This window comes from Hermetia illucens, chromosome 1, assembly GCF_905115235.1.
Source record: "Hermetia illucens chromosome 1, iHerIll2.2.curated.20191125, whole genome shotgun sequence".
Lineage (NCBI taxonomy): Eukaryota > Metazoa > Arthropoda > Insecta > Diptera > Stratiomyidae > Hermetia > Hermetia illucens.
Window position 1 is genome coordinate 142,114,074 of NC_051849.1, and position 25,422 is coordinate 142,139,495.

At 39.6% G+C, this 25,422-nt stretch overlaps 1 protein-coding gene across 8 annotated transcripts in view; it reads left to right on the top strand.

Moving 5' to 3' along the window:
• LOC119646684 (dual 3',5'-cyclic-AMP and -GMP phosphodiesterase 11-like) overlaps positions 1 to 25,422 on the top strand; it is a 506,073-nt gene that overhangs the window by 387,910 nt on the left and 92,741 nt on the right. For 2 of the 8 annotated variants that reach the window (XM_038047239.1, XM_038047240.1), the window contains exon 2: positions 22,503 to 22,734. The exons of the other annotated variants lie outside the window; for them this stretch is intronic. In XM_038047239.1, the coding sequence (XP_037903167.1) occupies positions 22,674 to 22,734 (61 nt within the window). In that variant the 5' untranslated portion in view covers positions 22,503 to 22,673. The remainder of the gene's footprint in view (positions 1 to 22,502; positions 22,735 to 25,422) is intronic. 8 annotated transcript variants of the gene reach the window in all.

Consider the following 25,422-nt stretch of genomic DNA (forward strand, 5'->3'; position numbering starts at 1 on the left):
AAAATTCAGAGTTTCCCAGATTATATCGCGAGTAGACCCTAAACGCATACACCAGGAAAACAGTTGCCAATACCTGGGTATCATACATGTGGCATATGGGGTTCAGAAACGGACCACAATCACTTATTATTCGTTGCCCCATTTACTTGATTTTCAGAGTTAAAACTCCACTCGTATTATCACGTAAGCATTGTATTGAAAAAAAAAAACGACACTGGACGGACACCTAAACCTGGCGCAATATGGAAGGATTGTCAGTTCATTCATTATCTTGGCAGAACGCCAAAACCACAGCTTTCCCATCGTTCTTGAAAAGATGTCGTAATTCAATTTATGGTAGCAGTCCTAGAATTGTGCTCCGCATTCTGTGCACAAGTCCGAACAATTTCCGTTCCATTATACTAGTGCGGATTATCCTTTTAGTCACTTTCAGCCACATTTCCAAGACGACATAGAAGCGAGTTGCTTTGAAATCCATTTGTGAAAGTTAATGAAACGCAAACGCCAGATAGCCCATTCGGTCTTTCCTCTGGATAGAAACCGAAATTTCCAGTCGTTTCTGAAAAGGAAGAAAATAAATTATTTGCCACCAGAAGGAAGTTGTTAAATGAAGCTCGTTCGCATTTAGAATTATGAGCTGCTATAATCCTTTCTGTACCGCATCCATGAAATAATTCAACGCTGTTTAGAGGAGAGACAACAGAAGGCCGTTGTGATTTTCAAGGAAAGTATCGAAATGAGTTATTGCTGCTGATGATGGAGGGCGGTAATTCGGCAAGCTTGTCACTTGGTAGTGGAAATATGGGTAAAATGAGAAAGGATATTGTGTCCGGAATTTAATTTGAATTCGGCTGTAAATTGGCTATGAGTTTTTGATTTACGATTTCTGCGTAGCCAGTCATCCTTAGTTAGCCGTTTGTGTACATTTGTTTGAGTGATTAGGTGAGTATACCACTACTACATACTATGCACGAGAACGCATTATCTATCCCTTCTCTGTTGAGTAGGCTTCGGATTTTCTCAACATTGTAATTTTGACATCCTAGGTGCTGGGCGATCTAAACTGTTTATTGTATTCTTTGTGCACTTGCTTCAATATTATGAGAGTCGCATAGTCCCAACACTGTACTTAAATCTTTGAAACCCCTTAATTGCAATGCACTGCATATTTACTTGTTGGAGCCACCACTTAGTCTAATGGTCGTGAATCCTATTTGCGAAGATTCAGTAATAGTTCTGGTCATTTGCACTTCAAAAGTTTCGTTATCCTATTGTTGTCGAAACTATTGCAGCTGATTGACTACAGGGGATAGGAATTATTTGAAAACATACTGACCAATGTTGGGTGGAGAAAACGCTGTCCACTATGCCATACTAGGTCCATTGCACCATCACCTGATGCGTTTATTTGGCAAGTTTTGAGGCTGTTCCGCCCACTGTAAAAACGTTATGGCAAGGAGAACGCAGTTCATTCATTGAACAGGACACTTTCTTGGCATCTTCGTCCTAAATATGAGAAAGCTAGATAATTACAAATAATAAGGAGAACCGCCTCCTCTTCGATAATAGACAGACCAATCCACCACCTTGATTTTCTTAAATTCTTCAAATCTGCTAGAAAATTGTTTGCTGACGGTTTCGTTCGTCAGGGCAGAGGCAAACTCATCAGACGCCGTCGATGACGGACGGTATATTTTTAGGAGGTACTCACTCCTTCTGTCTTTCGGCGAATACTCAATTTTACAAATAAATGCGGTCCGCTACCTACCAATACTAAACCAAAATAGAGTTGTTGTTCAGAAAATAATCGCCTTCTGACGGTAAACGGTAAGAGGTATAATAGAAGAAACGCTTTGGAATACGCAATCAAGGCGAGCGTTTTTTTCTTGGACATCGTCACATGGAGCATCCGATACACTGCACCACGCAGATGATGTTTTCCCAGCGTGTTACGGCAAAACTGATTCCATAGACGGTGCCCCAAAGTGGAATGATGCTTCATCAGCACAGTTTTCAAGGGAATCTGAACAAAATACAGGCTCTGATCACTGGCCTGAACGAAGTAGGGCTTTTACTGTCAATGACGACGACCTGTCGGGAACTGAGCTATTTAAGAGTCTTGATCAGCCACGCATCACCGCGACTTGAATGGAGTCATCTACCGCAGTGTCACTCTGTTGCTTGTTATGGTCCTGAGTGTTGGCTGACTACCAAAAGCAATAAGCTGCGCCTCCCGGTAATGGACAAGAAAATGTTGGGTCCAATTATTGTGACTCATAGTGTATCAAGTCCGAAATGAGAATATCCATGACTGATATGGATTTCCATCGTGGGAAAATTGGGAGACAAGCATCTTCCATGTCATCGTCATCTAATTGGATCTGACGAGATTTCTTATTACTTAAGATTGGCTTGAACGCCAAGATTAATGGGAAACGACTCGAAGACCAACCTAAACAGCGACGATTTGATTCACTATATGGTGATTTGAGTTCTCTCGACCCCACCCAAACCAAGCTCCGATTTAGATTAGCTGATCCTGCTATTCAACGGTACAAAAGCCAAAGCGGAAAAAGAGGACTTAGCTATATGACGTTCGGTCACTGTTGTTTAAGGTGGCAGTACAAGAGGCTTTTAAAACATGTGAAGAAGCACCGTAAATAAGTTAAAAGGGGATGAGAAATATTATACTGCGCCCCGTGTTCGACTGCTCGTCATTTGACCTCGATACCTGGATCGATTCTATCTATCTATTTATTCTATTCTGTCTTATATAACTGCTATTACGACCTCACGTTCAACTCTAGTTTTATCAATTGTTTATCCGCTTTTGGAAAGATTAAAATGCAACATACTTTTATGCTACCTTCCAAGTTTGGCAATGGAAATGCGTTTGAAGTGTAAACCTTGTCGACTGAGCATTTCGTTATCTTCAATGAAAGTCGTGTAAGCTTGGTCAACTTTCCTGCTAAATAATATTTTGTATTTTTCTTTGAACACTTCCTTTGAATACCTTGTCCTTGACCTACATAGACGTGTGCTCTATTTATATACAACCATAAAATATTTCTTTTCTCCCTACCTATTAAAGCGGATCCTAACCAATTTATTTACCCTTCATTCCACCCTATTTCCCTATAATGCTCCCTTGGCAATTTCCCTAATAAAATAAAATATTTCGTCCTGTACATTTCAAAGACGGACTGATTTAAAAAGCCATTTCATTTTATTTATCCTCTGTCAGAATGTCCTTGTAGAAAACAGTATTTTATTCGTCCTTTGTTCAGCTCGTGTTTCCGTATCAATTCCAAGTATTGCTTGCTTTTGTTGTCACTGTCAAGATTTTAGAAAAGATCGGTAATACGTAGCAAAAGAGTTGTCTGGAAGGTAGCGGGGCGAAATGCTGTCGATAATGGATGTGATTACCTGTATGAAGAGATGGCATGTTGAAATTGTAAAGGATGTGAAACAGATAGGTGGAGTTAAACACGTGTGCCGTACCAAAATGCAAGTGACTGTGAAGAATTTTGAATTGGATTCTATTTTATTTGCCGTCCATGTATCTCCAAGCATAGTAATATTTATTTTTTTTTTATTGGAAGGCTGTGAATGGATGGTTCTTTGTGTAGGATTTGGTTTCATTGTCCTATATGGTAGTCTGTTTGCTCATTTTATATCCTACGAAAGTTGCAGTTGCTAAGTAGACAATGATCGACGCCTTCAGGGTTTTTTGTTCGCAGATGGTATGTTACCATCGGGGAGACGAATGGCTCCAATATGCTGTAGGCGGCTGTTTCGTCCTCTTCAGAGTCTTCATATTAGGCCTTCATTATAAATCCCCATCGTGTTTCCATGTGTCATTCGCAATCGCCTATAAGTCTATATCTGATTTGGGCAATCGAATAACCCTTATTGTTGTTAGACTCTTCGAATGAATGCGGATTTTAGAATATTCGACCTTCCCTCGTAGATTTTCTCCGACAGTCAGGTTTATCGCATGCATATCTACCATGGTATCTGAAAAACATGTTGTATATTGACGTAGGGGTTGTGACATCCTGTGCTTCCTGTTCACTAGATACATCTCAGGCTCAGTGCCATGTTCTAACTGAAATCCACTACACTACACAATATTTGCGTGGATTAGCCTCAACTTGATGTAATGCTCGAGTGATCGAAAGTCGCTGTCCAACACCGCCAGAGTTCGGTTTGCGATTGCATTGATGGTTTTGTGATGCACGTATGCTAGAACCATCTGGACGTTGTTCAGCTAAAGCTCGTACGCGGCGATCCACCGAGTCTTGCTTCGACGCCACTCTGGGCCAGCTTACTTCTGCTTTGTAGATAATCATGGGTCAAACTTCGGTTTGCTGGTGATTTCAATCCCGTTGTCCTACTTTTCGTTCTTTTTGTGGCGGCAAGTTCCCATTTGCCTTTGTTTATTACACACTTGCAATGTTTATTCTAATTAATCCAGGATCTTTTGCAGTTATTTTGCCTCAGTTGATAACTAGAGCTGTTCACAGAAAAGGGATGGGGTTAGAGTACCAATTCAACTTCAACACATCTACTAGATTCAGAGCTGGTTATTCTGATATGAATACGGTAATGTTATCAAGTGATGCCCAATTTCGTTGCCAGTTCTGTTTTTCTGCAAGGGATGATGCCGCCGTTAATTTAATTTTGCCCTCTGGATCCGGATCTAAATAGCGTACTACTTCGGTTCTAGTTGTTTCCATCAACTTTCTCCCAAAGTGTGTGATTCCATTCCTCTGTCCAGTTGGCGTGGATTGGGATTTCATCTCACCTTGCGCTGTGCTACGTTACCTTGGTGCTCGGTGGTTGACTTGGTCCTGTCTCCAATTGATCTGCAATTCGGGGAAGTTCGATAAATTCTTTCGATTCGAGTCTTTTGGTTTTTATTGCTCATTCACTTCGCCAAATAGTTTAATCTGGATCGAAATCAATCATGTATTTCCCTTTCGTTTTCGAATATTTCCGTCAGTCGAGTGGATCACTTGTAAGAATGCGGATCATCTTCATTTTTCATGTTGGCAGTGACGGTAGAAAAAAAACGGGGAGATTATTTTTGGAAACCTTTCATTGGATGAATTTGTACAGAGAGGAAAGGACTGAATAAAAGGCCATGCTTCACCGTCAGCGGGGGCTGAATCAGTGCTGTTTGGTGTACGTGTGGATCTGGATCCACAGATAGGGGTAGATACCCCTGGTTCAACACAAAATTCGGGTTTTTCGTCCAACTATTTTTTTTGTGCCCAATTTTAAATACCGGAATTAGATCGCGCCTCGCGGTTTCCTTCGTCCATTGAAGAAGTTTCCGTCTTATTGCAAATCTCTCTTGTGCCTATGAATAGAACGGGCCTCTCCCGCGAAGATGTTTATTATTTTTTCGTCCTTTTCCGGACTTACCGAGGGGATATTTAGAGTGATTAGCTTGCTTAGCCACATGCACTCATATTTTAAGGGATAGTTCTGTGAAGTTGCACTTGAGTATGAGCAAATCCTTATGCCCTATATTTGCTTCTTTCTTCTTTGAAGTACTTTTAGGATTGACAAATGTCAACTTAGGGGGATTTTTAACAACAATTTTCGCAAAGAATCAGCAAGTAGTAGATAGATGGCTTTCATGTATTTCCTATTGTCACCCAATAACTTGCACAAAGTCGTATAACCAAACCTCGAAACATTGAAATGCTAATAACCGTTGACAGTTGGTTTAGCCTTTACCGTGGAACCTCCTCCTTCAGTTTCGTATCGATCAAGCTTGCGGATGTGGTTCTTTCTCAGTGCATATTGGACTTCTTCAGATTTGGGAAGTGAATTTGTGCTTAGACGACTTCCTGAGTGTTCACACTAGACTTTGTAGTGAAGTTATTCTTATTATTTCTTTTTGCAATCGGAGTTCTACTCTACTCTCTAGCTTATTCTTTATAATATATCTTTGAAATACAAATTTTACTTTAAGATGATATGTTTGGTTACAAGACAACTGTACAAATGAAAAATGAAACGTAAAATGAATGTGACCGACTTAGTCAGCGGTTGGCAACTTAATCATCAAAACGTTAGAGGCAGAAGAAAACTCCTTTCATCTGTTTCTTTTCTGCCCCCAACTCATGGCACACTTTTTTCGCCGGTCCCCCACTCCCGTGGCGTGTTCCGCAAAGTGGACAGATCCGCGCCATCTATTCGTTCGCATTCGCAACATTCGAAATAAATTTCGAATGCCGCGAATCCTGCCGCGCCACACTCTCATGAGGCCTGGGTAATCTACTTGCCTTACGTTCTTCGCATTTCGCTAAAGGGTTGATATGGAAGAAACGTATCGAACAGAAATTAAAACTAAATTTCAAAGCGAGAAGTTTACACTAACTCCTTTGCAAAAGGTCTAAACTGCGACAGTGTAAATGTTTTTCGGGGTTTGTGTTTGGGTTGAAAAAAAAATATTGCGATCAATGACGAGCGATCCCAAAGATTCATGAGGACCTGAAAATATCTGATATGCTAAATTACCAAATTGCTTGATAAATCGCCTGATAGGCTCATCATTTAAACGGGTTAATCTGATTCTTCATTCACTGTACGTTAAAAATTTAAAACAATATCCTTTAAAGAATATAGCATCCTTTTGCTATGGTAAAGAACGCTGTTTATGGGTAGTTTTTAACATATAAGAACCTTCTGTGGGAAAGAAGATGCAGTAATAAAGAGGCAGTAAGATAGGCAAACAAATTTGTACGGTTTCATATCCGTTTAAGAGCTTTCTTCCATTTTTTACAACTAGAGATTGTCCTTGAGACATTTTTTAAATCAATATTCAGTAGGCTGGTACCAACATACCTTAGGCAATAACAATACGCCCGAACGAAATATAATTTTATAATTTAGATTCAAAAATAATTTCGTTTGCAAGGTTGAGGCTTTACATCCAGTTGTTCCTCAGAATAGCAACATCGTGAAAGAATACAAAATACAATGGCATGGAGGGGTGGTAAGAAATCGCTCGATTAGTTCAACGGAGGTTTTTTCCCATTAGTTTACTGTCGCAAAAATAAATTTTAACAGTGATGGGATTTAGGATTTTGGATAGATGCGATCGGGATGCTAGGAAGAGGAAGAAATAAGGGTTGCTCGATGTATAATAGTTTCAGTTCGAATGAATGGCAGAGAATTCCGGTAGACTACTGTAAAAGCGACCGTTTAGCGGTCATAATCTGAAAAATATGTTTCAAGAAGAATAATGCAATTAGGAATATTACTATTACTTATTGGTTGAGTATAAATGTTGTACAGCATTCCCGTTTTCCTGACCCATTTTCTCTTATCAAAACCCTTCCTTAATTCCTTATGCTTTTTAGCTTCTTTGTGACCAACTTTTCGACCTGCTGCATAGTTCTTATCCTCTGAAACTAGTCTGTATGTCTATATAGGATGAGAGTAGTGTTTCTGCGCCTCCGTCTATTGAGTAGCCTTGCAAGAATCAACTTCTTTATTGGTATTCGGCAAGAATATGTTTTGGGGTCGTTGAATCAACAATATCTATCTGGTAGTGAGTAAAGAGTGTATCTGGTAAGAATGTTACTACAAATAAGTAGAGGCGGAGACAATATAATGAATCATGTAAAAACGAAATATATTTAGGGAAGCAAAGAGTTTTATTTTCTGATTGAACCAAAAGTCCTGCTGGTGTATTGCAGCTTCTACTTTTACGAAGAAAAATAAATTATGCATTAATAATGACAGATTGACTGAAAAATAATTTCTAAACGAGTGCTGAGATCTGAAAGCAAGCCACTGGCTATTAATGAATTATGTCATTGGAATTCCCAATGTAAACCTAATAAAAATTTGCTTCCGATATTGAATTTGAGCATGTATTTTAGTGCTTTTACATACTTAAGCTTACAGTAATTTTCACATATATGTTATCTCCAAATGTCGTTCCCCCATGGGTTCTAGACTCCATAAAATCAAATGTTCAATGATGATATCACTGACCTTGAAATTCAAGTTTTTAGTAATTGAATCTAAGTGAATAATGGCACCCGCTGCAGAAGAATATGTGAAGAAATATGTGGTGCTATTACATTCCTAAGGACTGAATACAGAATTAATATGCATGCGTCAAGGCCCCACATAAAAGATATGCTAAACGAATTTCATCCCGATAAGAAGCGAACAAAAGGCGGAAGCTAAGTCTATTCAAAAGAATAAAACTTGTTATCGGTAGCTGCAAGCAATCGGAATTCGGAAACCCGAAGGTACTTGTGTGTAATATGCAAATTTGAGCTTCACTTCCATGGATGCCCACGGAATATTTTAAATAAGCAAGTAGAGAGTCTTTCATAATATTAGCTTAAATAACTAAGTAACAGCAGATTTTTCCTCTTAGCTATGGGAGCTTGGTATACTATTCTGCAATAGTATAATAGCTCCCTTCGTTCCAAATGCTTCTGAACAATGGAGGAGCATTTTGGATAGGACTCGACAAGAATTTGGAACTAAGATGCTTGAAGAGCAATGTTGAATTTTTCGCAAAGCAAACAGAGTTCCAAAAGTGCTGATAAATATTCATTGAATCTTCCTCAAGTTTAAAATGATGTTTTGCGGTTGTTATGAGTCAATTGCATTGATGCATGTTCTCTATATTCAAAAAGAGATATCAACGAGCGAACGAACGAATATTAACGAACAATAAATAGAGTAAACTCCAGTTACCTGTTGCCTTCAGGAGGAGGAGAGCATATCACCCGATGTCAAATATTGGACCAGTTTCCAAAAGTATCAATTGAGCCTAAATTTTTTGCACCTTTGCAACTCAATACAAAATGGCGCCATTTGCTATTTGTAAAGGGTTTCACAGACCAGACATTCCTACCAAATTTCGTGACAATCAGTCCAGCCATCCGCGAATCAATCGGGTGTGACAGGCAGCCAGATAGACGGACAGGCAGACATCGAATCGATTCTAATAAGGTTTTGTCTCACGCAAAACCTTAAAAATCCCAATTCGACTGTGCCGTGGAGCCAGAAAACTCACGACCTGAGCATTATGAATGAAAAGAAAGATCACTTGGCCTGCATCTGATTTTAAAAATAAGAGTTGCCTTTGGGTTCCTTTTTAAGGTTTTGTTTGTAAAACAAAAAGTCAGCTCACTCTAGCTTAATCCCATTTCTTCTATACGCGGCGCACGCGACCGCGCTTCTCTCCTTTCCTCTGCTTTTCGCAATTTATCTTGAATAGATGCGATCATGGAGTTGACCACATTCTCTTGATGTGCTAGCATTTTCGGCACTTCTCCTAGAGTCTCCTCTAGATTCCTCCTTTCTTCCACAAATCTCGGACAGTGGAAGAATACATGCTCTGGGTCCTCCGGGATTCCATCACAATTTGGACAGTCGGGTGAGGTCTCCAATTTAAACCTGTAAATTTTTTTTTCACCAAATATAGTCATGCGGGGTATCAAATGAAAGGTCTCGATTAGTACTTTTCACAGTCGGTCTTAGTTTTGAGATTCGTTAAAAAGGCGGGGAGTGGGATGGGTGCAAAGTGATGATTTCTTTAACGGACCCATTCTCAGAAACTACCCAACCGAAAAATGTGAAAAAATCATAAAGCTGCCTTTATACGGTGCCTAGGCCTCAAATACTCGCCATATCGATATCTGTTTAAGTTAAGTTAATAATAGTATATTATCATATTCTTGGGAAAATTGAGAAAAACACCCCTTAAGTTTATCTCAGAGTAATAAAAGTTGGTAGTAGTATAAAATATAATATGAAGCATATTATCTCCAAGTTTGATCAAAATCATACTATTAGTAACAAAGTTACAGTAGCTCAAAGTTGTCTTTACCGTGTAAATTTACAACCCGAAGTATTAATTCTGACATGCTAAATGCATATACATAACGGGCTACGTACAAATGGGGTAGTTCTACACTCAAATATACTTAGACAAGCAAACAAAACCTTTCATACCTGTATGGTATGTATATACCGGTGGTATATTTTCCGTTTTGTTCGATTATTTTTGCCACCTTTCTGTGAGCTTCATAATGCTCAGTTCCTAGAAGAACTTGTCTTCATTGACGAAAAACTGAAAAAAGTGCTGCTTTACCAATTCATCACATTACTTGATTCAAGTAATTTTGAAGAGAATGAAGCAAGTGGAAATCTGAAGGCGCAGGATCAGGCGAATATCCTGAGCGAATATCCTGCCTCACATTGTCATGATGGAACATAACTACTTTACGATTGATGGGTTTCGGATGTTCACAGATGAAAGGTGCATTCAAACTGTCCAATTTCCGACAATACTTTTCCGAATTGATATTGCGGTTCCTTACAGGAGCGGAAAGACACCACGCCCTTCCAATCATATCACAATGAGATCATGATTTTTTTGATGAAGTTGTGTGGTTAAAGCCGTTTGAGGAGGATTTTTATGTCGGAATCAAGCTCATCTGCGTTGCACATTCTTGTAAATGATCCATTTGTCATCACCCTTTTCACACTTTTCAAATAAGTCGGGAACCAGGAAGCTGAACATTTCAGGTATGAGAGGTTTGTGTGAATAAATGAATGGCCATTTGTCCGATTGTGCCTAGCTCGTAAAGTTTATGCATTTAGGTAGGTATTATAACTCTGTTAGTGATAGTGCGATTTTCACCAAATTCGGTAGTATTATGCTCTATAGTATAGCCTGTATAACTATTAAACCTAAGGGGATTCGAAGCCAATTTCCTGTTGTCTCGAAGATTCTAGTTAAAATCAGCCCTTAACACATGAAGAAACACCTTAACAGCTTAATCGATAGAGAGCAGGCTGATTTTCGTTCTCGATCCTACGGCACTGATCACATTAACACCCTTCGGATTATTGTGGAATTATGGGCGGAGATTGATTTATCGCTCCACTTAGTCTTCATTTATTTCGAGAAAACATTTGACAGCGAACAGGGAGTTTATCTGAGATGCTCTACCCAGGAGAGTTTTCATCATATGAGAACAAAGTATATCAGATGTTTCATCGAGATAAAATCTCAGAGAAATTTCTTGAAACCGGAGTTTGTCAGCGCTGCTTTTATCATAACAAAAAGAAAACTTCTTGTTATTGGTAACTGCCTAGAAAATGTGGAGAGATTCAATGGACGATGGCATGTTTCCTCTAACAACTCAACCAAGATGATGATATCTATTTGCATACTTACGGAGTGATAAACCTTGGGAGAATGGCTCGGGATTTGGACAAGAAAGGAAGCAGAGTACAATTGAAAATATACACCATCAAAACCAATTTTCTCAATCCTATTTGTCAGTGCATCCACTACTCAACATCAACATTAAGTTAAGACAGTGTTGTACTAATGTCTTTCCTGTGTTGGTATACACGGGCAACTAACGTGACCACCACTATTATCCGAAGGCAACACAGATACAGTCTCAAACGACCTTGGACATGTTGATGAGAAGGCAGGAGAGACAGTAGATAGATCAAACATTAAGGAAGGACGACAACTCCATTGCGGATTATACGGATTATCACAGGATGGCCGATGAAAGCGCAAGAAGGAATTAGTTGCCATCATCATAAACGGCGCAACAACTGGTATCCGGTGCTGGCCTGCCTTAGTAAGGAAATCCAGACACCCCGGTTTTGCGCCGAGGTCCACTAATTCGATATCCCTTAAAGCTGTCTGGCATCCTGACCTACGCCATCGCTCCATCTCAGGCAGGGTCGGCTTCGTCTCCTCTTAGATAGATAGATATTGAACTTATAGACTTTTCGGGCTGGATCATCCTCATCCATACGAATTAAGTGACCCGCCCACCGCAACTTGTTGAGCCAGATTTTCTCTACAACTAGACGATCTCATAGATTTCGTCATTATGTAGGTTGAAGGTTGTTGATAGCTTTAAAAATGTTCTTTGATACGTTGCAGGGACATTTTAGCTATTATCTGCCATGGCAGAAAGCACGCATATCAAAAAGTGTATGAAGCCTTACGTTCTGGAGGCATACAGCGGAAATCACCTACATTAGAGTTGTTAGAAATTCGTGAATACAAACTTTTAGAGTACGGTCGAATGGGTAACCCAACTTCCTGAGGATACCACTGTTGAGTATTGACCGTGTTCCAGCGAATAAAATAAAGAAATTTATCTTATAAACGGCGTTTCCGTCACTAATAACATTGTTATTTATTTCGATAACTCTTTAATTTTAGTGTGGCTTCTTTCAGATTATGCTTTTTATTTTTCTTTTCATCGTATTCGTATCATCAAGGATGCAATCATGACAGTACTATAAATTAACAAACAGTGATAGAAATACACGCTTGCAGACAGTTTAGGGAATATATCAGTGCGACAGTTATTAATTAGCTACAATAATCGCATTGTTACGTAGTGAAGTAAATACAGCGTTCCATCAGATTCCAAATCGTTCAAACTTGTCAGCCTTGACTTTAGATTGCAAACTGCTAAGAATGTTTTTCTCCGGTTCACTCCTTTGTAGACTGTAGGACATCCCATACTGTTAAGAACCCGTCCTAGTAAGTGTTTTATTTCCTTTTGATTTTGTTATTAAAAGTTTGAGCGTCCCCTGGCAGATTTTTAGGGAGGAAATGTCTGCAGTTTTCTTCCAAACTGAATCATTCTAACAAGGCTACGTTAATCCACTTTTTATTCGACTTTTCAAACGAAACCTTTTTTTCTATTATTAAACGGTGATTAATTATTCATTGTCTCAATCAGATTGATTGATTGTTTGATTGTTTCACAAGATGGGAAGGAGTTATTGAACTCTTCATTAGGGAAATAATAGAGAAAACTATTTTATCAATCGCCGTCGAGCAGAATACTCTCTGAATCTCAGCCGTATTTGTGCTTTCCCTAAATTTATATAACATCAACCTGATAGGTGTCCATTTGCTCCATTCCCTGACCCTATACCTCCATCGCTTTTGTGCCATTTGTCCCCAATGAATGACAGACCGTATACATTATCCTTACAATTTCTTATGCTTCATTCTTTAATGAATGATATCGTGTTTATCGAGCAAATCTAGGACAACAGAGGCATTAAATCAGCTTCTTCGAATCACATCAGGGTTTTTATTAGTCTTGTAACTATGGTTAATTTCCGTTAAAATGACAATTAAATTTTCATTGTTGCTCTCGGTGTAGGTTTAGTAGGTTTATGGCAGCCAAATCTTTCATCTCATTTAATTGTGGATTTATGGTGCGCGTTTAATGAAATACTTCTGCTCGAGTTTCGATGCTGGCGCGTTTGAAATTTTTCATCAAGTTTGAAGGATGTGACGGAACGATGGTAAAATGGATTGAGCATTGATTTCGTATCACCTGTCATCGTTGCTTGTCCTTGCCTTTGTACTTATTTCGCTACTGTGGGCGTATCACTGTGCACTATTAAATGTAATAATAATGAACCTGAAATGCAGTCTCATTGACAATTATAAAATAATAACCAAAAATTTGATAAAATTTTCAATATTTTTTTTAATAAAGAACCCCTTTATTTCGAGTTCAGACGGTCGGGTACAGCGGGTATAGATTATGACTTAATTTTATGGGATCAAAAAATAAGAATACTTTTCTGTACTTCCTCTCAAAATGGATAAAAACATCCACTAAGCTTCTCCGTCAGGCTTATCCTCGGAAACCAGCAAAGCGCACGAGTTTAGGGTGAGTTTATAATGCCACAGGGAATTTATCAGTCCTCTTCGTGTAGATGGCAAAGAAAGCTAGCAAACTTGGGAAAACAGCAGATACTGCCTCATCACCCGGCCTTCATGGAAAGCTCGAACGTAAGTGCGATAACAACAAGCGGTTTCTTTGAAATATTATGGAGCGCTGACAACGTCAGTAAAGCTCTAAAACCGGTCAATTCGGGTTGCTGAGGATGGATCCGGCTAATTAAGTCTATGCCAGGGTTCATTCCTTCCATTTGTCAAAAAATTGCAGCATATTTTCTCGGTGTACATTGCATTCCAGCTCCGATATTTTAAGGGTTTGTTGAAAACATGCAAAAGGGAGAGGGCTAACATTTTTTCTCAACGAATACAGTCATATGGGGTATGGCCTCGATTTGTTCTTTTCGGGGCAGATATTAGTTTTGAGATTGGTTCGGGGGCGGGGATTCGAAAGAGGTCAATTATTTCAAGGATCTGAAAAAATGGTGGTCCGTTTACATGGTATCTGGGCCTCAAAATATTTCCCATTATGATATCTGGTCAAATAAAGTAAATAATATTATATTAAGTTAAATTTTAGTAAGATAGACTTTAATAGGAAGCATCATATTGGAAAGTTTGGTAAAATCCCGCGTTCAGTTTCCCGTTTCCTGACTTGTTTTGTTTTGGAACCATGAACACCCGCTTCACTATGGTTTCTTCCAAATGAAGAAAAATATTAAAATTTTTGCTAATGATTCCGTTTCGTGTAAAACAAAATCTATTTTAGGGATCTTTAATTGTCGATGATAGTTATGACAATCGTTGACTCTATATGTTAGGTCATATAGTCAATCCTCGTTCACCAAGAAGTCGGTGGATATCATGCCAGATATCATCCATATTGCTTCGTTAGGTGTTGTTCGGCAGGCATACGATGTTCACGACGTACTTAACCCGTTAAGGACGGAGTTTCGATTTTTTTCCCTATGATTTTTCCTAATGCCAAGGTCCAGATCGAAGCTGTGTAAAGCGAGATTGGAGCAAGGCAAAGAGCTGACCGCTTTGCATTATACCAAATATATTTGGCAATATTCTCACAAGTAATCCTTTGATGCTAAACTCTTATATCGCTTGAAAGTTAGTTTTTAGTCTATCTTTACTTCAGACCTCACGATGAAGGGGGAGAGAGATTTCTCCTGGGGCAGGGGGGGGGGGGGGGGGGTCTAAAATATAAATTTCAATAAATGCAAAGATAATAGGGGGGCCGTACAATTTTCACCCCCGATTTCCGTTTTTCAACCTGAGCCCTTGCTGTTCGCCAATCCTAATCTTCGTTCCGTGACAAGAGCTACCTTAGCTTTCCTCGATATGCTGCGACAATGTAAAATTAAAATAGCAGGAGAGAAGTTTAGGTTGATCGTCCGAATCGTAGTACAGCAGTCTCTTAGGAGAAATTATATAACGATAAATTCCAAATGTCTAGGAACCCCTAATTTGGCTACAGCTTCAATTTTTTTCCACCTGGAAAATTAAACGAACTCCTCACATCCAGAATTACTCCAGAGCACTATTGCTGCTTCTACAATTTTCGTGACCGTCCTAGTCGCATTCAAATAGTTTGCCTATGCGGTTTAATAGTGATGTGGGTCTATGGGATAAAGTATGGGCCACTGATTTATTTGGCTTCATAGTCGTCACTAGTTTCTTTTCCATCCACTGTGCGAGGAAAACCCCTTCTTTCAAACTCGCTATAAATGCTCAAACGAACCAATTCGGTAGTGTCTTAATGGTTCGTGATACCAGTCTAGGTTGAGGTTTTAGTTTCGGTAATTTCTGAGGTTCCAATGACTTCTCATGTAACTATGTGGGAATTTTATACAAGTTTACCTGAACAAAGGGTAGGCTTGCCTCATTTCAAGCCGGGAAGGGAATAGAGTTAGGTGGCTACGGTGGCTATGCCTCCTGGTTTTAAGGTAGACTGCGGCATTCTTCTATTTCTAAATTCCACTAGAAATTGGGTATTCGTTTCTTGGATACGACGGGACGTGGCATCGAAGGTTCACATGCTCTTTGTATCTTACCGACAATCTCTGGCACCCTTTTTGCTGCGCTTCCCATCTGTGTCCTCATCTGCAATTATATTTTCTGGAAAATATACACCGATGCAGTTCTCTTAGCCTCACATATATTCGTTGCTCAGCTCTTTGTTTATCTGTATCAGTTGCTATTGACATGGAAACTGTCAAATCCCACAGATACAATATTTTTTTATGGGAATTAATGTGAGGCTCCAGCTCTATATGTCCGTGTGGGATATTAAATAAAAGGTCTTGATAAATACTTTCTGAAACAGGACTTACTTTGCGGCCAAATCATGAATGAGGGGCTCCATGTGTGAATCGAAAATAGAGTTGTTGCTCTTTTGATTGGGAAAAGTTTTACGCCATTAGAAATTTATCAAGTGGGTAGGTCAGACTGAAATTCATAGGGAACGAATGAGGATCCTTAGGTTTCTCCCGAACTGAAAATGTTTTCAACGAATAATTGCGATAGTGGAAGGTTTACTCATCTCGAGACCGTCCATAGGCAGAACAAATTATTATTAGCAACAAGGTGGCTCTTTTTCCGAATTCTGTTTTGCTATGCAGACGGAAATGACAACTTTTTCGCATGCGATTGTCATACTATGGCATTTAATGGTAACTACCATCAGGGGAATAGTAGTAAATCCGCTTGGCGTAAGCATGTAAAATGGTCAGAATTGATATAGTTGTTAACTGGAATCTAAGAATAGTTGGTGATGGGTCACCCGGCGTTGCATTGCAGTGTGGTTCAGATAAGAATGATGCCAAATGCAATAAGAATGTGGTCTATCCAAGAAAACTGAATACAGGAGGAGCAAATGAAGCGCATACAGGGTACTGAATGTCACTGTGTATCCGTGGAGTTCGGACGACATAGCTTATTGGCCCGTGGCCCTTATGCTTCAGTTATTGTGGTGTATGAATGTCGATGGCCCTAGATAGTTTTCTAGCTTTTCCGCATCCAATGTTGAAGCCATAAATAGCTCTTAACCATGTGCTCGCCACAACATGGCCGCACACCAATACACTGTATCATATACACCGCATTAACATCAGACCTAATGCGCGACATTTTTTTCACGTATTTACCGTAGACGGTCGAACATGCGCAATGATTTTTTCTCATCATACAATTTCGAACAATATGCTGGTAGTTGAATCTCCTGCGCTCAGTCTTCTAGGGTCTACTTTTAGGTTGCTTAGTCCTGAGGACAAGAAGATAGGAGAAGATAATTCTTATCAGGCTCGGACATTTTTCGTGGACCTGGAATGGAGTAACGAAATGGGGAATAATAAAGGAGTCCGTACAATTTTCATAACGAACCCGGATATTCTCTCTACGGCCATATGTATTTTATATAAGAGCTTGCTTTAGGGGTCGTTAAAATATCCAATTAATAAAAGAACAAGAATCAAAGCCAATAGATTATTATCAAGCCAGAACTTACATCAATTGGTTATTAGACCAAGATGCTCGTTTTTCAAACAAAGTCATTTTTAGTAATGGAGCTAATTTTATACTGGATGGATTCGCCAACAAACTGCGCGATGAAGGTAATCCCAAAAAAAATTACGGTTTGGGGTGATTTATGGCCTACTAGAGCCATTGGCCATTTTCCTTGGAATATGCAAATAAAAAAGCTGTTAATTCCAACACAGAACGCGTCAGAAAAATGATCGCAGATTTTTTGTGGTCCCAGCTTGCGAAAGTAGACAAAAAAATGTTCATTCTCTTTCTATTCCAAAAATAGTATCTTGACGCTACTTTTGAAAGACCCTTTACGACAATAAAAATTATAGTAACATATGTATGACATTACGGATTTCAGTAAGATCGATAAGTTCATTTTTCTTTCCCATATCAATGTATCTATGCAGACACAAAAGATATAGGATATATAGATGCAAAAGAAAGTAGGTGAAGGTGAATAACCTAATGTATTCGGATTTGCCTTGGCCTTGACGAGTTCCAAATTATGTTCGAATGCCATCTTCCCAGCATGTTTATGGCAAAGGTACACATCCCCAACTTTCTTTGCAATTTGAAATCGATCTGGTATATGACTTTGGGTTAAATGTCCTTTATAACCGTTGCTCTACTCGCTTCCCTACGAACTACTCAATTTCCCATCACATCCAGAGGAGACAACTTGTTCTATCTACTCGTCTTCACCAGTCAACCGCAGATTCAGGCAGTGTCAATCAAGTATCAAGTCCAGAGACTGCATTCATCAGTAACTGTCGAAAACTTTCTATCCTTTCTACTGAACTGAACATTTAATATATTGTATTTTATTTCCAATCCATCATTTTTTTAATTCGATTCCTGTAGCCAAGCCTCTCTGCTTCATAATAAAACATTTGCCATCAGTTGGTCATATTTAATGGCTTTATGAATATTCATCAGGAACCCATGGACAGAAATGGCGTCAAGTATGTTGTAGGGAATTATCCTCGGATGAATACATGGCCGATAGCTGGGGGGTTCCTGCGTGAGGACTCGAACAAACATGCATGCATGAGTGGATAAGCATCTGAAGCTGGGGCCCATTAAAAGTTTTTATTTGAATTTCGAATACAAATGGCTTGATGTGTCGTTGGGATTTCCGAATCATGTTTTCCAGCGCAAAATTAGTGGTTTTGGTGGCATGAATTAATTATAATATGGCACATTGGGTAGTAGTGAAATGAATTTGAAAATATCGAGCTTTTTGTAGGAACTTTAAATATTTTTATTCAGAACGGGTTAATGGGTTCATAAATAAGCATATAATATTCATTACCCAAGAGGCCCAGATCAATAATTAAACTTAGTGTGGGCTTCATAGCTCTATCTGCAGCCCGGTCATCTTTTCTTTTTATCATATTTCCGATTTGAATCCTGATTTACACTAATATCTTGCCTTTAAAGTTGAGCCAGTTTTGCAAACGACCAGGAACAATGGTGTGGAACTCCTTTGGTAAGACTACAAAGTCTGCTCTTCCATAGTCTCTAACATTAGAGGTCAGGGTTTGTCAGTTTGGAGGCACCAAAGCTTTTCGAAAATTGCTGGGATTAGATTTCATAAATTCTTCACCGTTTCCCTCTTATTTCCTCTGTGCTAGTTTCTTGTTACAAGGTATCATTCTAGTTGAGATTTGTGTATGTTAACGCGGACGGAGAGGGGGAATTTTCCTTTCCATTTACGCTGCTGCGACCTGCTCATAGCCATTCCTGTTTACAAATCTCCTGATGCATTCATGATCATATTCATATGTATCCAAACAACACTATATTATGCAAATTTCTAAGACCGTGATTGCTGTGCGAAGAATGGAGAGCAAGAAGAGTAGAATATAATGGAATTCAGAGTAAGCTCGCAGCCGTAGATCTTTTGAGATCGCCAAAGTATTGTATATTTAGTGGCTCTAGCTGAAGTTGGGTAATTGCAAAGGGAGTGCCCCTTATTGACTCGAGTGATCGAGTTTTGTTGCAAGAAGGTCAGATTTTTCTTTTACTTGGTGCAGGTGACCCCAACGTCTATATCCATGACTGCTAAGCGGTGTCTGTGGATTTGTCTTTTAGAGAGGCATATTGGGATTTGGAAAGGGGCAACTTCTGCATGGGGCTATTTAACATCCAAGCATGGTTCTGACTCGCAGTCCTTCTCGCTGACAGAGAAATCCGCCCAGACTAGCAGCTGCAGGGTCTCCCCTCATCTGCCCCGTGTCTTATTGAGTCTCGCAGAATCGCAAAGTGCTAACAATACTTTAGCCAGGACCGGGTTTTTCCAAGTCTACAATTTTTCAGATAGCCCTTGTGCCGCCTGCAGATATGAAAGACCTTTCTTGTTCTGAGTGGTCAGGTCTTCGTTTCGCTATAGTGGTAATGTCTTTTTGCTGTATTTCGTGTGGCACGAGATTCTAAAGGCAATCCCGAATATTTTCTCTAGAGCCCCGACCTTTGCGTGTAGTTCGCCTATCGTAGGGATGCTAACATTAGGAGCAATGGTTAGTTTCGTTTTGATAACCTGAAAAAACAGTCAGTAAGTTTAGTAAACCAATTCAACGAGATTCAGATTGGAAAGTATTCAGGTATGATCTGAAGATCAGATACTCGCCAGTTAGTAATGTGATATCAGAGACACTTCCCAATTATTACAATTTCTCGAGCTGAGGAAGCGGAAGGTCAAACTACCGTATTTTATCTCCTCCAACGCATCGTTCGCGGTGTCGGTTAAGTTCAAGTCGTCTACCGGCTTCGATGAGCGTCATAATCGTATTCTGTAGTTCGCAACTTTCAGTGTTTCCGAGCACTCTTTAATTATGCAGAGCAAGAAGGGCTGGCTGTTCATCTAGGAATTTTCTCTCTCGGTCCTCACCCAGTCAACTATCGGGATCTTCGGGTTTTGAAGACGTAGAGATTTGACGAGCTTCTCCTTATCCATGCGGATCTTCGGTAACCAGATGCAAGTAGGTCTCGTCATCGCTTAGTATGATCTTGAGCTACACTGGCAGCCAGGTGTCACTGAACTTAGCAATCTGCGAGCTGAAAAAATGGTCCACACATGCTATTATATGACAGTCATGGGCCACCGGGACTAATCGAAGTAGGAAATATATCCTCTTTCTTAAACTTACTATCCAGATTCATTGGAATTGTCATCCACCAGCGTAACATGTACATTACTCCTGACTATATTGCGGAAGGCTAGCCTTTGCTGTTCTGTCTGCAGAGGTTGCTTGGCATCCGGGAATTGGAAAACTTGCACTTTGTTTTTCTAGCTCAAGTACATCATGTCATCGATTGCATTTTAAAGCGGTAGTTTCCCCCTTCAGCTGGTTTTCCAAGCGTCTACTATTATATTTTGTGAAAATCGGCTGATATGTAGCGGTATAATTACCGCCCTGTTTGTCGACAGTGCCGACCTCTTTATTCTTCATAATCTTCCCCAGAATATGGACCGCCTTTGTTGGCTTCAGGCTACTGGCATTCTTGTCGTTGCCCGGGAAAATCCCGAAGGTGACAATTTAGAGGGAGAAGTACTATAGCTGGTTCTTGTTATATCTAACTAAACGACGGTGCTTTCCAGGCTGGAAACCTCTAGTTTGTTTGGTGCCTCGCACTCGTCCGTCCCCGCTGTTGACTCCAGCACAGAGGTGTTATGGCTGGCATCCGCTGTACTGCTTTCGGCGGTGCCCGGCATCAGCGCCGTTTTCTATCCTCCATTTTATAAAGACCACCCTAACTAGCCCGGCTAAGATTCTTAATGAAAACTGAAAGTGCTTGAAGCATTCAGCGAATACTATCCTACCTTGGCTTGGGGTCGTATTAGTTTCATTAAAATGGATATTTACGAAAGGAGCGCTTTTTCAATAAAAAACGGTATAAATGAGAACATCATTTCGTGGAATCCATTATCGCATATCCTCAGAATTATGTAGAACTTTCACTCCAATTCGAGCAATAAATTAAAACTAACGTTCTAACGTATAATCCCCTATTATTTTTTTACGAAATTTATCACCCACCCTGAATTTTTAGGCACTTGATTTGTCTTCATGCACGTTTTTTAATGGTCCTTGCGTATCATTCATTCTTCTTCGTAGCCCAAATGGGCAGGAATAAATAAATAGGAAATTCTTGTTTTCTTCCGTGGTGAGCGCCTTGCTTCTGCTTTGAATATTATTCCCAACTGGTGACTGATGGGGAAGACTTAATCTCTTCTTTTGCTGCCTTCTCCGCTAATTATAATCATGAAAGCCTAAATATCCATTGAATTGTTAAGGATTTAATTCTGAAAAATATTTGATTCCGCTTTCTAAAGTCCAATTCAAGTGGAATAAGGAATCATTGTATATCGGAATTTTTTTGTATTCTATTTCTAAGGACTCAGGAAATTTATAATTTCTTATCTTCTTCCTTTTGTACACCAAGGACGCTAAATTTAGACGTCCGCGGAACAAACATCGCATAAATTCGCTTTCCTAAAAATAGCTTTTGTTGCTAATTATTGCTTTTACAACCGCAGAGTCTATAACCTCAAGCCCTGGAGCAAAGATATACATCCTTGGATAACGTCCGTAAGACCTTTGGCCTTATTCTTTCCGCGTGATATTTAATTGTTCCGTATTCTGCAAACATCCTGCTATCGAGCAATAAAATGTTATTGGGGAACTTTTCTTTTGCCGCTTCTGAAAGGATAAACTCTTTTCGGCACCACTATGCCCACACCCGTCGGAGTTTCCATGACATTTCTTCATCCTTTTATTGTACATATTTGGTTTCCGAAATTATTCACTCTGTCCGTGCTCAGAAGGGGAGCAGAGACGAAGAGGAATTCGGTTCAAGGCATATTCAATTCGGTTTTGATGGATTCCTAATGAGGCGAAGTTTAGAGGCTGACAACAAGCGAAGTGAGTGGATACAAGGCCAAGGCAAAAGTATCAAAAAAACTTTCCTTTTACTGCGATAATAAAAGGTGACATGGCGGATTTCATTTCCTGTGCCATTAGGCTTTATTATTGAATAAATTGAATAGAAAAAGAAATAGACGAAGTACAGTATATACCTTGCGGGAACGTGGGTATGCTTGCGAATACCAACCAGGAAGCTGAAGTTGCGATAATTTGACGAATTGTTGAATGCTTCTCGCAATTTCAGGCTTGAAAATTCAAGCTATCTGAGCCTAATTTTCAATTAAATTCTGTATCTGCAGGTTTGGAATATTTTTTCGGAGGAACTTACAACAAACCAGTGAAAAGTGAACATTTCCTCACACGTGTGATAAGACAATTATGCTTAAGTTGTTCCTTACAGTATTCAAAAGTGTTACAAAATTAAATTCATTAAAACGGAGGGTCTAACGTTTGCCCTACTGGCGGGCCCCATGGGCCAGGCTGCTAGCATGTGCCGATTTCGTGGATGTCGTTACAAAAAGAACAAATCAGGTAAGACAGTTTTGCACCGAACAAAATTTGGTTACAGAAATTTTATAGGCGACTGCGTAGGGTTGCTTTATTGCTTAAGCTGTGGGGCATCAGAAATAGCACTAATCCGATTGAAACAGAATCAGGACACGATTGAACACATGGGAAGTTCAAAATAAAGAAGGAGTGGAAAAAGCGATGTGGGACATTTGGACCATATCAATGAATTGAGAGTAAATAGAGCATTTCCCTTTTAGTAGGTGCCCGTAAAATGAATTTTGAGGAAAGTATACATCACAATTTTTAAAGAAAATAGGAACTAGAAAAAATAAAAAACTAGAAACAATGACAAAAATACTAATATCTTAATCTAAAATTATCTCTCTAGGAAATGCGTTTTTATTTCTCTTCCTTTTTTGTTTTCTTGTAAGATCGCAGTACAGCAGGAAGATCACCAGGTCATATAAACGTATGTAATTACTTTTGTGAATACGTTTTTCATGTGAAGTGGTCATAAGGGTGCAATATTAAGAGCCTGTAGATGGAACGGTCACTTCTACTTATACTAATTCTTCATTACCCTTCTATACATGACTATATGAGTACAGTCTTGGTAATTTTTTTTTATTCAAATCCTTTTTTTCCGCCATAGATGCTTTTCGTGAGCAGCTCAATGCAGTCCAGGGAAGGCTTGCTAAAGGTAACATTGTGACCAAGCTGAGCAATCTGAATGTGGTGGGCTGAGATAAAACCTTCCTTAGAATGTGATGGAAAAATACACTCTTGTGGGAAGTAATGAAAGTGATAACTTTATGGCAACTTATACGGCTTCATTATTGGTGGACCACTGTCAGAACTCAGTGAGAGTTTGCCATAAGGTCAGCAGGGTTTTATCTCACCGGCAATGTAAATCTAATAAGATCGAGCACCTCATCATTCGAAGTAGATTTAGGAGTGGTCTTCTGGATGTCCGAAACAAGTAAGGTGCCCACATTGGTTTCGGACGTGATAACATTTGGCGACCGCTTGCTTATTGCTTCCACATCTACCCGCAGGATTGATAAGCCTAGACTCCCGAATTTCAACACACTACACTTTTGAGACTCAGTTGTGGTTTGGCAATGCGAAAATTATTTTGCTAACCGTACGACAGATATATTCAACAATTTCTCGGATAATATTCATGAGCGCTAGGCCATCACCGAAGGTGTTCTTTTTTCTGGCGCAACTCTAGTTTCACATTTTGAAAGGACCCAATGAAATCTGACAAACTGGCAAATCGGACCGCAAAGGAACAGACGTCACTCGTCACTGCGCCATATTATCGGTGACCTCTGGTTCAATATAATTTCGAACGAAGAATTACGGTGGCGTACGGATGAGATTCCGGTGGGTTGATTGGTAGGCGGGAATAGCAGTTAATAGGTTACACTTTAAAAAGAGCAACAACTCCATTGCATGGAAACAATGCGCTACCATAGAGTGGTCAATGAGTATGTTTCTGTTGAAACACATGGTGCAGAACAGCAGAGGACTGTAGGCTTCTTGGGGGGATCTGAAGAGATCTGAAGCAGATTTTGGCGAACTGATAACGATGATTGATTGCAACCATATTGCTGTTCGATTAGGTGTTTGATGGCAAACATATTGCTCAATAAGCATCTGCCAGCGCCAAATCAATAGTGTTCAATTTCAGAAGTTCTTCACTGGATGTTATTACTCCGAATTTGTGGGTATGCTAGTTCTTTCATTTCTGTAGCTTCGAGGGGTATCATTAATAGATGAAGTGATAAAGGTTGAATCCAACCCTTGACTACTTTTTTACTTCTTTGAATTCAGTTTTATTCAGATTCAGTCTGAAACCGTCTTGCTTGAGACAATCCTTCCACTTTTGGACAAGTTGCTCGAGATCATTTTTGCTATTGGACGCCATGAAAACATCATCTGCATAAAGCAGTTTACTTTTCATATCGTGGTATAGCAATTGAACCAAGCGCACGAGTTCTACTGGCATGAGGTGTTGTCGTAGAGCATACCAGATGAGTTAATGTGGCACACGGTGAGACGCTTTCTCCAGATCTAGAAATGCAATGTAGAGAGGGCGATGCTTCTCACCATGTTTTTCCATGAGTACCCAGGCATCATATAATGCGTCAGTAGTTTCGCAGTTCTTGATAAACCCAGGTTGATTCACGATTATTTGAACGATCTCGCGGGTACAATTGTCAAGAATGCGTTCAAAAATCTTGATGATATGAAAGAGCAACTGGATCGGACGGTGATGTGAACATTCTGTTTCTTTAATATGGAGAATTTTACGAATTATCTTACCGTGGTTGTCACTTTCTCAGTAATTCTTGCCTTGCTGGTACTCGGTACACCCACGTAGCGCGAACGAGGACATGTAGCAATTTGGCCTCCATGTTGCCATACCAAAATTCAAATAAAGACTTACAGCGTTAAAGAACTCCACTGTTCAATAAACTACAAATGACATGCTAGCCCAAATCAAATTGGAAACTTACGCATTCACTGTTCATTTCGATTAAAATGAAATTTGAAATTAAGTATTCTTTGTTCATTCGATCGAATCAACACACCACACGATTCATCCAGCAACCTATTCTGCTGCTCCGGAGGCAAATCTGTAAGTAGTGTGTAAGTAGCGGCCGATCCGGGCAGCCCAATTAGCGTTGTGGTGCATAGTTT